The sequence below is a fragment of the Phyllobates terribilis genome, unplaced genomic scaffold, assembly GCF_046119375.1.
Source record: "Phyllobates terribilis strain yellow unplaced genomic scaffold, ASM4611937v1 Scaffold_1__5_contigs__length_1240528914, whole genome shotgun sequence".
NCBI classification, from domain to species: Eukaryota; Metazoa; Chordata; class Amphibia; order Anura; family Dendrobatidae; genus Phyllobates; species Phyllobates terribilis.
The window spans coordinates 750,943,354-750,957,115 of NW_027362761.1; the positions used below are offsets into that span (position 1 = coordinate 750,943,354).

Here is a 13,762-nt window from a genome sequence, read left to right on the forward strand (position 1 = left end):
TCTGAAAAAAAAAAAGTTCAAATCACCCCCCTTTTGCCCCATTAAAAATAAAAAATAAATAAAACATACAGATTTGGTATTGCGGAGTTTGTAAAAAAAAAAAAAAAGTCCGATCAAAATCTAAAAATAAATTAATCCAATCAGTAAACGGCATATCAGAAAAAAAAAAAAAAGAATAAAAGCGTCAAAATTAAGTTTTTTTGGCTGCCACAACATCGAAGTAAAATACAATAGCAGGCAATCAAAACATCGTATCTACCCCAAAATGATATCAGTAAAAACGTCTGTTCAGGGCACAAACAATAAGCCTGCACACAGCAACGTTACGGATCGCAGAGAATGGCAACACAAGCAAAGATTATTTTTCTTACAAATTTCCGAATTTTGTTTACCACTTAAATAAAAAAAAATACTGAACATGTGAACGTGGCCTAATGAATCCAAGTGTTTGATTTAGGAAAAAAAATAATTTTACATATGCCGCCAATTATTAAAGTTAGGTAAGCCGTCCCTTTTGGGCACCTAAGTATAGTCGCTCTTAGGGCTGTGCATATGGACCGTACACTGATTGGAAGCTTTCTGTGTACACTCTGCATAGGCAGAAAGCTGCCAATTAGTGGTGGGGGTGGGTTATACAGCGCTCATGAATATGGGGGACTACAAACATGGATTTTATTGTAACTGCAGCAAGCTGCCCAGTAAGTGATACATCGCTGGAATCAGGGTCTCTGCCTCTACATCATGCTGCTCTCAGATTAGGTGAATTATGGTGGTGACTGGCATACTGTCGTCTATATATCGATCAGGTGCTGCCTGTCATGGAAACATGCTCCATCGTGGCTACGTGGAAAAATCGCTCATGATTTTGCACACTGGTCAGTGTGCGGTCCATATGCACAGCCCTAAGAGCGACTATACTTAGGTGCCCAAAAGGGACGGCTTACCTAACTTTAATAATTGGCGGCATATGTAAAATTATTTTTTTCCCTAAATCAAACACTTGGATTCATTAGGCCACGTTCACATGTTCAGTATTTTAGATCAGTATTTGTAAGTCAAAGCCAGAAGTGGTGACGTGTTTCTATTATACTTTTCCTCTGATTGTTCCACTCCTGGTTTTGGCTACAAATACTGATGTAAAATACTGACCAAATACTGAACATGTGAACGTGGCCTAAAAGGTAGATTCCAATTATTTCATAGCTTAGCGGTGGTGCTGCCTTACTTGTGAGCATACATAGCAATTCATGTGATTGGGCATACAACTGTAGCTAAACAATACTGGAATTGCATTACATAAAGTTGTACTTTTCAATAACTAAAAAGCAAATAAATGCCAAAAGAACAACGCAAATACACCTAAAATAGGACACGCTGCTGATTACAACTGCATTATAAATTCAGAAAGTCCCATTCATAACAATGCAACAGATACCAACCAGCGGCAGGACATAGACTCCTAACATCGAGGACACCCAGCGCTCAGGTCACACATCTGTGTATCACAAGTCCAAGTGTGGACCCCAATGCACAGGCTGGCCTCTGAGGCTACAGAGTTCAGGTCGTGACATTGCGGACCGTAGGTGAATCATGGCCGTGTGAATGCAGACTTACTGCTACATTTAAAAAAATCCCTTGTAACCATTTACTGACATGCCATTGGTGCCATCTGCTGACCATACCATCACCACAGCAGAGGCCACCGATCGGCTGCAGAGGCCACCGATCGGCTGCAGAGGCCACCGATCGGCTGCAGAGGCCACCTAAGGGTAAACAAAATATCATCACAGCATGACAGATGAAGCCCGGCAGGCAATCCACCAGGTCTATCATTTATTTTATTATTTTAATACATTTCAAGCTTTCTGGTGACTTTTTACAACAGTTTTATTATACAGTTTATCTACCGTAACTTATTGATTGTTTCTGAACATTAGATCACTGTACTCTGAGCAAAAGGAAAACCAAGTGAAAACGCATCTAACTATTCAGCCAATGGTATGGGAGTTTTACCACCAAAGATTTTTGGAGTATTAAAGGGTCTGTCTGGGACTAACACTGATGACTTGTCCATAGGACATGATTTTAGGCTATGTTCACACTGAGTTTTTGAAGAGTTCAAAGAGATTTTGGGGCCCTTTTTCTTTTCCTGAAGCATTTCCCAAAGAGGTTTTTCTTTTTGCCGCCTCTTGATTGGACAGTGCCTGGTTTGGAGAGATTTCTTTTGGAACCTGCTTCACAGAAGGGATATGCACTTTCGAGTTTTTTTTTCCACCAAGTGTTTTTCAAAACCTCTTCAGGAAAAAAAATAATCATGTGAACAGCAAAGTGGATTTCCCATAGAAATTGTACTCGTGTTTTTTCCAAGAGTATTTGAAGTGGATATCCTTAAAAAAAAACTGTGTATACATACCCCTAGAGTCTCTGATGATATCACAGAGACCCCCAGACAGGGCTAGAGGGGATTCGAAGCTGACCTGATCTGTGACCTCTATCTCTTTATACAGGGAACGGATAAGTGTGATCTAGTAGGATTTCACCATTATATCAGAGGCCTGTATATTACAGCACACAGAGAACATGTTTCCAGATACCATCAGCCCCACAGCATAAAGGTGGAGCCGGGTGCCTGGTCTGGCGCATTCTATTCTCCCTATTGAAATATGCTTGGCTGCGCTGACTCTGCATGTTTATGGTGGAGTTGGCAGAAATAGCTCTCGTGTATAGTCCGCTTTACACCTTTAAGCTGGGGCTACTTCATAACTTTAAAGTTGGATATGTCATTGATATCAGAGTGGTGGGATCAGACACCCAGCACCCCCATTGGCTCTAAGCTGGTTCAGCAGGAGAACACATGGTTGCCAGGTGCCCGGTCTCCACCAATCTGATATCAATCTATTCCAAGGATAGATCATCAATATCATAGTAGTGAAACACCCCTTTAAGATCACAATATTGCTCTGTTAACTAATGATGTGGTTGCATTGAATCAAGCCAGTATGGATTTCTGCTCAATGTCGAGTTGCATTAACTTGCAGGTCGCAATCTGGCCACATTCACTACGATCAAATGCAATATAGGAGCGTGACAGTATGATATTAAAGGGGTTGGCCACTGCTTTTTTGTAATAAATAGTCCAGCATTGCCTAAAAGGAACAAGTTATTTATACTCACCCACCAATCCTCGTATCGCTGCTCAGTTCCTCCAGAAAAGGATCCTACTCAGGCTGTATGGAGATTGATGGGAGGGGCAGTGTGTGATCGGTGATTAGAAATCTGATTTTTTTTTCAGACAATGACTTTTTTTTCTCCCAATAGAAAAAGTAGTGGACAAATCTTATGTCCTGCGGTCAAAATCGCCATGTGGTCCTGGCTGAAATAGCACATTACCCGGATAGCATCAGGCAGAAAGTGCATAGAAAGAGAATATTTTGTAAAGTGTCATTATAAATGATGGCAAGTACATGGGCAATCTGATACATGGGCACTCACCGAGCACGCCTGGTTCATGTAAGGCACGTCAGCCAGCCCCGGTACCTGCCATCATACCACGGGCACCATATGACCTGTAAGGAGAACAGCGAATCCGTGCGGACATTAATAAGACATAACAATAGGACATGGGGGACCGCAGGCCCTATTAGCACTTTACAAAGCAGGAAACACAAGAATATAAGCGTCTAACCAAAGACCTAACAAATGTTTCCAGGTAGCAGTGCCCGCCATATGCGCCCATGCCCCCCACTCTGCAGACCTCACCTCTTGGAGCGCTGCAGTAATGCCCCTTTCGCCAGGTGGCCTTTGCAGCCATGGAACGCTGTCCAGTAACTTGGATCCGACATCCTACTAGTGGGTGGGCCAATCCTTGTGGGCACTTAGGGCTGGCACTCCATTACTCCCAGAGAGTTCAATGTCGCGCAGAATGTCCCTCCACCTCAGGCACACAGGGCATGTAGGGGACCCGGGGAGGGTGATGCCAGCAGGAGGGTGTGCGGATGCCCTGCCCATCAGTTCCAGATGGCACACAATGGGCCACTACTCAGCACTGCACCACACAAGGCCACATGCCTCCTCATGCCAACACTTGTGCCAGCTGCATCCAGCTCCAGTCGCCTACACCACGCCGTGCAGCAGACCCGCTGCTAGCAGTCCCATTGTTTCCCTCCGCTCCTTACAGAAGGCTTTTATTAGTACAGGCATCCACACCAGCCACCATTCCGCTATGGTCGTTACATGTGCACGGGAGACTGCCCGGTCCGGTCCATGTGTAGCCCCCAAGCCCTCACCAAAGCCCCGCTATAGTGGGAAGCCCGCCGGTCAGCGAACAACGGCAGGAAGCTGGGGCCGTGACGTCACGGGTGGGCGGCCTCTGTGACTAACACTGTCAGTGCCGGAGGCTCCACGTACAGAGCCGAGTGCGCCGCTGTGTGTGGCAGAGGCGGATGTGGCAGGTCACAGTGTGACCCATGCCATAGCTCCAACTGTGGGGAAATGGTGAATGGGAAAGCACACCATAGTGACCCATGCCATAGCTCCAACTGTGGGGAAATGGTGAATGGGAAAGCACACCATAGTGACCCATGCCATAGCTCCAACTGTGGGGAAATGGTGAATGGGAAAGCACACCATAGTGACCCATACCATAGCTCCAACTGTGGGGAAATGGTGAATGGGAAAGCACACCATAGTGACCCATGCCATAGCTCCAACTGTGGGGAAATGGTGAATGGGAAAGCACACCATAGTGACCAATGCCATAGCTCCAACTGTGGGGAAATGGTCTATGGGAAAGCACACTATAGTGACCAATGCCATAGCTCCAACTGTGGGGAAATGGTGAATGGGAAAGCACACCATAGTGACCAATGCCATAGCTCCAACTGTGGGGAAATGGTGAATGGGAAAGCACACCATAGTGACCCATACCATAGCTCCAACTGTGGGGAAATGGTGAATGGGAAAGCACACCATAGTGACCAATGCCATAGCTCCAACTGTGGGGAAATGGTGAATGGGAAAGCACACCATAGTGACCCATGCCATAGCTCCAACTGTGGGGAAATGGTGAATGGGAAAGCACACCATAGTGACCCATACCATAGCTCCAACTGTGGGGAAATGGTGAATGGGAAAGCACACCATAGTGACCCATGCCATAGCTCCAACTGTGGGGAAATGGTGAATGGGAAAGCACACCATAGTGACCAATGCCATAGCTCCAACTGTGGGGAAATGGTCTATGGGAAAGCACACTATAGTGACCAATGCCATAGCTCCAACTGTGGGGAAATGGTGAATGGGAAAGCACACCATAGTGACCAATGCCATAGCTCCAACTGTGGGGAAATGGTGAATGGGAAAGCACACCATAGTGACCCATACCATAGCTCCAACTGTGGGGAAATGGTCAATGGGAAAGCACACCATAGTGACCCATACCATAGCTCCAACTGTGGGGAAATGGTGAATGGGAAAGCACACCATAGTGACCCATGCCATAGCTCCAACTGTGGGGAAATGGTGAATGGGAAAGCACACCATAGTGACCAATGCCATAGCTCCAACTGTGGGGAAATGGTCAATGGGAAAGCACACCATAGTGACCAATGCCATAGCTCCAACTGTGGGGAAATGGTCAATGGGAAAGCACACCATAGTGACCCATACCATAGCTCCAACTGTGGGGAAATGGTCAATGGGAAAGCACACCATAGTGACCCATACCATAGCTCCAACTGTGGGGAAATGGTGAATGGGAAAGCACACCATAGTGACCCATGCCATAGCTCCAACTGTGGGGAAATGGTGAATGGGAAAGCACACCATAGTGACCAATGCCATAGCTCCAACTGTGGGGAAATGGTCTATGGGAAAGCACACCATAGTGACCCATACCATAGCTCCAACTGTGGGGAAATGGTGAATGGGAAAGCACACCATAGTGACCCATACCATAGCTCCAACTGTGGGGAAATGGTGAATGGGAAAGCACACCATAGTGACCAATGCCATAGCTCCAACTGTGTGGAAATGGTGAATGGGAAAGCACACCATAGTGACCCATACCATAGCTCCAACTGTGGGGAAATGGTGAATGGGAAAGCACACCATAGTGACCCATGCCATAGCTCCAACTGTGGGGAAATAGTCTATGGGAAAGCACACCATAGTGACCCATGCCATAGCTCCAACTGTGGGGAAATGGTGAATGGGAAAGCACACCATAGTGACCCATGCCATAGCTCCAACTGTGGGGAAATGGTGAATGGGAAAGCACACCATAGTGACCCATGCCATAGCTCCAACTGTGGGGAAATGGTGAATGGGAAAGCACACCATAGTGACCCATGCCATAGCTCCAACTGTGGGGAAATGGTCTATGGGAAAGCACACCATAGTGACCCATGCCATAACTCCAACTGTGGGGAAATGGTCTATGGGAAAGCACACCATAGTGACCCATGCCATAGCTCCAACTGTGGGGAAATGGTCTATGGGAAAGCACACCATAGTGATCCATGCCATAGCTACCACTGTGGGGAAATGGTCTATGGGAAAGCACACCATAGTGACCAATGCCATAGCTCCAACTGTGGGGAAATGGTCTATGGGAAAGCACACCATAGTGACCCATGCCATAGCTCCAACTGTGGGGAAATGGTCTATGGGAAAGCACACCATAGTGATCCATGCCATAGCTCCAACTGTGGGGAAATGGTCTATGGGAAAGCACACCATAGTGACCCATGCCATAGCTACCACTGTGGGGAAATGGTCTATGGGAAAGCACACCATAGTGACCAATGCCATAGCTTCAACTGTGGGGAACTGGTCAATGGGAAAGCACACTATAGTGACCAATGCCATAGCTCCAACTGTGGGGAATTGGTCTATGGGAAAGCACACCATAGTGACCCATGCCATAGCTACCACTGTGGGGAAATGGTCTATGGGAAAGCACACCATAGTGATCCATGCCATAGCTCCAACTGTGGGGAAATAGTCTATGGGAAAGCACACCATAGTGACCCATGCCATAGCTCCAACTGTGGGGAAATGGTGAATGGGAAAGCACACCATAGTGACCAATGCCATAGCTCCAACTGTGGGGAACTGGTCAATGGGAAAGCACACTATAGTGACCAATGCCATAGCTCCAACTGTGGGGAATTGGTCTATGGGAAAGCACACCATAGTGACCCACGCCATAGCTACCACTGTGGCGAAATGGTCTATGGGAAAGCACACCATAGTGACCCATGCCATAGCTCCAACTGTGGGGAAATGGTGAATGGGAAAGCACACCATAGTGACCAATGCCATAGCTCCAACTGTGGGGAAATAGTCTATGGGAAAGCACACCATAGTGACCCATGCCATAGCTCCAACTGTGGGGAAATGGTCTATGGGAGAGCACACCATAGTGACCCATGCCATAGCTACCACTGTGGGGAAATGGTCTATGGGAAAGCACACCATAGTAACCAATGCCATAGCTACCACTGTGGGAAAATAGCCTATGGGAAAGCACACCATAGTAACCCATGCCATAGCTAACACTTTGGGAAATAGTCTATGGGAAAGCACAGTGTGACCAATGCCATAGGTACGACTGTAGGGAAATAGTCTATGGGAAAGCACACCATAGTGACCAATGCCATAGCTATGACTGTCGGGAAATAGTCTATTGGAAAGCACATCATAGTGACCAATGCCATAGCTACGACTGTGGGGATACAGTGTATGGGAAAGCACACCTTACTGTCCGTGTACAGAGCACAGTGTGACCAATGCCATAGCTACAACTGTGGGGAAATGTTACTGGGGAGTCTATGGGAGACCACACTGTGGTGTCCATGTACAGACTGTGCATTACCACAGCTATAAAGGTCGTGGTAATATTGGTATGAACGTGGTTAAATATTAATATTCACACTTCTTTGGTATTCATTACTATACCCTCATTGCCACATTGCCACTGTTTGGACCCCCCCCCACCACATTTCTAGGGGATTCACAAAATTGAGCAAGTCAATCAGTAAAACGGGAGACTTGAGCAGTACGGAGTGTCTTGAGTACGGTTGTGGTTGAGCATGCACACTGACCCACCCAGTAAGACTGAGGCTACACGGTGACTTTGGACACAACATAAAGGGTCGCAATGTGACCCAAAAGGTACCATGACATGCAAGTCGCAAACAGATCCAACTAGTTCCATAATGTGACCCCATTCACCTTCATTATGCTTCGAACTCTACACATGGCCTGTGTTGTGGCCAAAATCACCATGATGTCTGTGTCTATGGGATGGGCAATGAGCTGAGTGATGTAAATGGTCCTGTAAATGATCGCTGCGGCTGTAAAACAGTGGATTGTATACGGACTGCGCACGGGTGACAAGTGAGAAAAAATCATCCCACTTTTCTGGATGAGACGTACGATCTTTTCTACGCCCATGTGAACCTGACCTTATAGTGAGAGAAAACCATGTGACATGTCCAAGTTTGGTCCAGTTCATGGCATGTGAACAGATAGCCCACTGATGTTGTCCATGTAGCATCTATGCGCTGTCCATTACAGACACGAACATGTGAATTCAGCCTACAGTTTGAACTTTGGGGTCTAACTGGATTTTGAGGTTGGTGTGACATGCAGAAGTAGTGCTGTTGCTTCAAAAGCATCCAGCAACTATTAGAAGTAACACAGGCACAGGAGACAGGAAGTGTTGTGCTCCAGAAGCATCCAGCAACTAGAGGGGTTAACACAGTCACAGGAGACAGGGAGTGTTTTAGCAGAGCCCCAGGGGGATTGTGGGGAAGTTGTTTACTGTCTGGCTAGAGCCGAAGAGAAAGGTGGTGTATGATCTGCATCTCACAGAAGGCAAGGGAACAGAATTCAGGTCAGGAGGGTAGCTAAACACAGGTTAGATAGACTCTCTGAGCTAATAGTGTGCAGTATTATCGGGCAGAAAGATAAGGACTGGAAAGAATTGTGTCATAGGGATCATCTCCCTCATCAAACCCTCCCCCCTCCATCTCCATGCAGGATAAAGAATGCTGTGTACTATTGAGTCCTTATGAAGGAAAAGCCTGTGGTTGTGTAGGCATTAAAACTGTGCTTTACTGTGCTATTGGATAGACTGTGTACTACTGTGCTGGGAAGGAGACTGTACTGTTGTTACTGGAGCCTGCTGCTCAAAGACACACTTAAATTGCACTGGCCATGCCTCATTAAATGTTACTGTTCTACCTTTTCTGAGGACTCTTGTCAAATGTGTCTGGTCAGCAATTGAATCTATCCTGTGCCTGAGAGAAGCTGCAGCCTATGGTCGCCCTGAGTAACGGTTCCCCCAGGATTCCAACGAATTCATGCAACCGGTCTCGCCCCTATCTGAACTTAGGCGGCGTACATGTAACATTGGCTGTGGGGTCTGAATAAAGACATGTTTACATATCAGTGCTTAATAAGGTTGTTGTGGCTGCTCACATCTACATTGGGAGATAAGAGGCACTGATGATATGGCCTCTGCAAATACCTCCCGGGACAGGTGCGTGGGCCACAGGTATTGTACACCTGTCCTAATAGGATTGAACAATATGGACGACAGCTGCTGTATGTGCACCCGTCTTGGCATGTGCAAAAGAAGCACTATCAGCAGCTCTATCAGCACCGCTCACCTACTGATGTGCAACAGCTTTCAAATGTTCATTTTTTTCACAGATACCACACATAGCCTATTATAATTTATGGTGCTGCACTTACAGTTATATGAAAAAGTTTGGGCACCCCTATTAATCATAAGCTTAATGTTTTATAAAAATTGGTGTTTTGCAACAGCTATTTCAGTTTGATATATGTAATAACTGTTGGACACAGTAATGTTTCTGCTTTGAAATTAGGTTTATTGTACTAACAGAAAATGTGCAATCTGCATTCAAACAAAATTTGACAGGTGCATAAGTATGGGCACCCTTATTATTTTCTTGTTTTAAATACTCCTACCTACTTTTTACTGACTTACTAAAGCACTTTTTTTGGTTTTGTAACCTCATTGAGCTTTGAACTTCATAGCCAGGTGTATGCAATCATGAGAAAAGCTACTTAAAGTTGCCACTTGCAAGTTGTTCTCCTGTTTGAATCTCCTCTGAAGAGTGGCATCATGGGCTCCTCAAAACAACTATCAAATGATCTGAAAACAAAGATTATTCAACATAGTTGTTCAGGGGAAGGATACAAAAAGCTGTCTCAGAGATTTAACCTGTCAGTTTCCACTGTGAGGAGCATAGTAAGGAAATGGAAGAACACAGGGACAGTTCTTGTTAAGGCCAGAAGTGGCAGGCCAAGAAAAACATCAGAAAGGCAGAGAAGAAGAATGGTGAGATCAGTCAAGAACAATCCTCAGACCACCTCCAGAGAGCTGCAGCATCAACTTGCTGCAGATGGTGTCACTGTCCATCGGTCAACTATACAACGCACTTTGCACAAAGAGAAGCTGTATGGGAGAGTGATGCGAAAGAAGCCGTTTCTGCAAGCACGCCACAAACAGAGTCGGCTGAGGTATGCAAAAGCACATTTGGAGAAGCCAATCTCTTTTTGGAAGAACGTCCTGTGGACTGATGGAACCAAGATTGAGTTGTTTGGTCATACAAAAAGGCGTTATGCATGGCGGCAAAAAAACACAGCATTCCAAGAAAAACACTTGCTACCCACAGTAAAATTTGGTGGAGGTTCCATCATGCTTTGGGGCTGTGTGGCCAATGCCAGCACCGGGAATCTTGTTAAAGTTGAGGGACGCATGGATTCCACTCAGTATCAGCAGATTCTTGACAATAATGTTCAAGAATCAGTGACAAAGTTGAAGTTACGCAGGGGATGGATCTTTCAGCAAGACAATGATCCAAAACACCGCTCCAAATCTACTCAGGTATTCATGCAGAGGAACAATTACAATGTTCTGGAATGGCCATCCCAGTCCCAAGACCTGAATATCATTGAACATCTGTGGGATCATTTGAAGAGGGCTGTCCATGCTCGTCGACCATCAAACTTAACTGAACTGGAATTGTTTTGTAAAGAGGAATGGTCAAAAATACCTTCATCCAGGATCCAGTAAATCATTAAAAGCTACAGGAAGCGACTAGAGGCTGTTATTTTTGCAAAAGGTTGATCTACTAAATATTAATGTCACTTTTCTGGTGAGGTGCCCATACTTATGCACCTGTCAAATTTTGTTTGAATGCAGATTGCACATTTTCTGTTAGTACAATAAACCTCATTTCAAGGCAGAAACATTACTGTGTCCAACAGTTATTACATATATCAAACTGAAATAGCTGTTGCAAAAACACCAATTTTTATAAAACATTAAGCTTAAGATTAATAGGGGTGCCCAAACTTTTTCATATAACTGTATGTCCGTGTGTTTGCACAGACCGTGTGTCCATGCAAACCACACGGAGATATGTCCATTTTTTTTACCAGCAGCACGGATCACTAGGGCCAATACAAGTCTATAGGTCTGTTTAAGGCCGGTTTCACAGGTCCGTATATTTCCCTTACCGGAAAAAACGGTATCGGGGATATCCGTGTGCCGTGTGTCCGTGTGTGTCACACGTGTGGCAACCATGTGCCGCCCGTGTGCTGCATCAGGAGCACACGTACCGGCGCCTGGGAATCAGCGCTACAGTTAACGCTGGGTGCTGAACACTGCCCTCATCATGGTTCCTGCCGGCGCTGTGATCAGCACCAACAGGGACATTGATGAGGGAAGTAGTGTCTGCTCCCCCAGTGTCCCTGTGTAAAAATAAGAATAAAATAATAAAAAAATAATAATAATAAAATCCATATACTCACCTGTCCTAAGTGTCCCCCGCTGTAATCCTTTGACCGCTGACGCCGAGGAGTCGGGGAGAATGAGCCGCTCCAGCGAGCGGCTCCGGAGCTGCACTCAGTGAATGACAGGACACCGCTCACTAAGAGTAACTAAGCTCTGGGGCCCCAACCCTGCCCCCAATTTTGCATTTTCATAAGGGTAACAGGAAAAATTGCACCAAGCAATTTATTGTGCAATTTCTCCTGACTAACCAGATACCCCATATGTGGGGGAAAACCACTGTTTGGGCGCACGGCAGGGTTTGGAAGGGAAGGAGCGCCATTTGACTTTTTGAATGTAAAGTTTGCTTGAATAATTAGCAGACGCCATGTCGCGTTTGGAGAGCCCCTGATGTGCCTAAACAGTGGAAACTGCCCACAACTAACCCCATTTTGGAAACTAGACCCCTCAAGGAACTTCTCTAGATGTGTGGTGAGCACCCTGAACCCCTAGGTGCTTCCCAGAAGTTTATAATGTAGAGCCGTGAAAATAAAAAAATCTAACTTTTTCCACAAAAATTATTTTTAGCCCCAATTTTTTTATTTTCACAAGGGTAAGAGGAGAAAATGTACCCTAAAACTGTTGTGCAATTTCTCATGAGTACACCGATACCCCATACAGTGAAGGAAATAATTATTTGATCCCTTGCTGTTTTTGTAAGTTTTCCCACTGACAAAGATATGAACAGTCTATAATTTTAAGGGTAGGTTAATTTTAACATTGAGAGATAGAATATCCAAAAAAAATCAAGAAAATCACATTGTATAAATTAGATACATTTATTTGCATTTTGCAGTGAGAAATAAGTATTTGATTCCTCTGGCAAACAACACTTAATACTTGGTGGCAAAACCCTTGTTGGCAAGCACAGCAGTCAGACGTTTTTTGTAGTTGATGATGAGGGTTGCGCACATGTCAGGAGGAATTTTGGTCCACTCCTCTTTGCAGATCATCTCTAAATCATTCAGATTTTGAGGCTGTCGCTTGGCAACTCGGAGCTTCAACTCCCTCCATAAGTTTTCTATGGGATTAAGGTCTGGAGACTGGCTAGGCCACTCCATGACCTTAATGTGCTTCTTTTTGAGACACTCCTTTGTTGTAAATCGGACTGCACTGAGCTGACATGCCAGTGCAGTCCAATGTTTCACTCGCACCCATAGACTTGTATGGGTGCAAGTGAATTGAGTCTGGCTGCAAATCGCAGCATGCTGCGATTGTTCTCTAATGCCGAATCGGCATGAGAAAATAATCGCTGATCTGCACTGCCCCATAAAATAACACTGGGCCGAGTGCTATGCAATGTTTTATCGCATAGCACTCGGCCGTGTTATACGGTAGTGTGACTCTGGCCTAAATGTTAAACTCAGACAGCGGCAGTTAACATGGCCATGCCAGAAGTGCGGCCATGCTGGGCGGTCACATTAATGATGTCACTGCTCAACACAGCCTCTGGGTGTAGCAGAGTCGGGGATTGTCGTGGGACCTCCGTATTATGGAATTACGGCCGGCAGACCCCTTTGGATTATTTTATTTTTTAATGGTATTAAATGGGTAAAAGATGGTTGGTGTCACGGGTGTATCAGAGGTGACAGACAGTAGCCCTGCAGTTGGTTGCAGGAGATCTCTACATTTGGCATTACAGACATCTTCTAAGATGAGAGGCTGTCTCTAGGGTCTAGAGGACCTAGGACTTATCAGCTACCTCCCTCTGGTAATTAGCTCCCTGGCCTGGTTGTATATATTACCTGGTGTGTCTGAGAGGGAGGTGCCGGTGTAGAACGAGCAAGAAAGCTTGTAAAAGAACTTCAACATGACGTTTCAAGGATGGAGCGAGACTGCCATCTACTGGCCAGAGACAGTCAAGCGGAACCAAAATATACAAGGGAAGTT

At 45.6% G+C, this 13,762-nt stretch overlaps 1 protein-coding gene across 7 annotated transcripts in view; it reads right to left on the bottom strand.

The window, feature by feature from the left end:
* MAST3 (microtubule associated serine/threonine kinase 3) overlaps positions 1–13,762 on the bottom strand; it is a 201,576-nt gene that overhangs the window by 79,623 nt on the left and 108,191 nt on the right. For 2 of the 7 annotated variants that reach the window (XM_073636891.1, XM_073636890.1), the window contains exon 1: positions 3,760–4,367. The exons of the other annotated variants lie outside the window; for them this stretch is intronic. In XM_073636891.1, coding sequence (XP_073492992.1) covers positions 3,760–3,842 — 83 coding nt within the window. In that variant the 5' untranslated portion in view covers positions 3,843–4,367. Of the gene's footprint in view, positions 1–3,759; positions 4,368–13,762 lie in introns of those variants that run through there. 7 annotated transcript variants of the gene reach the window in all.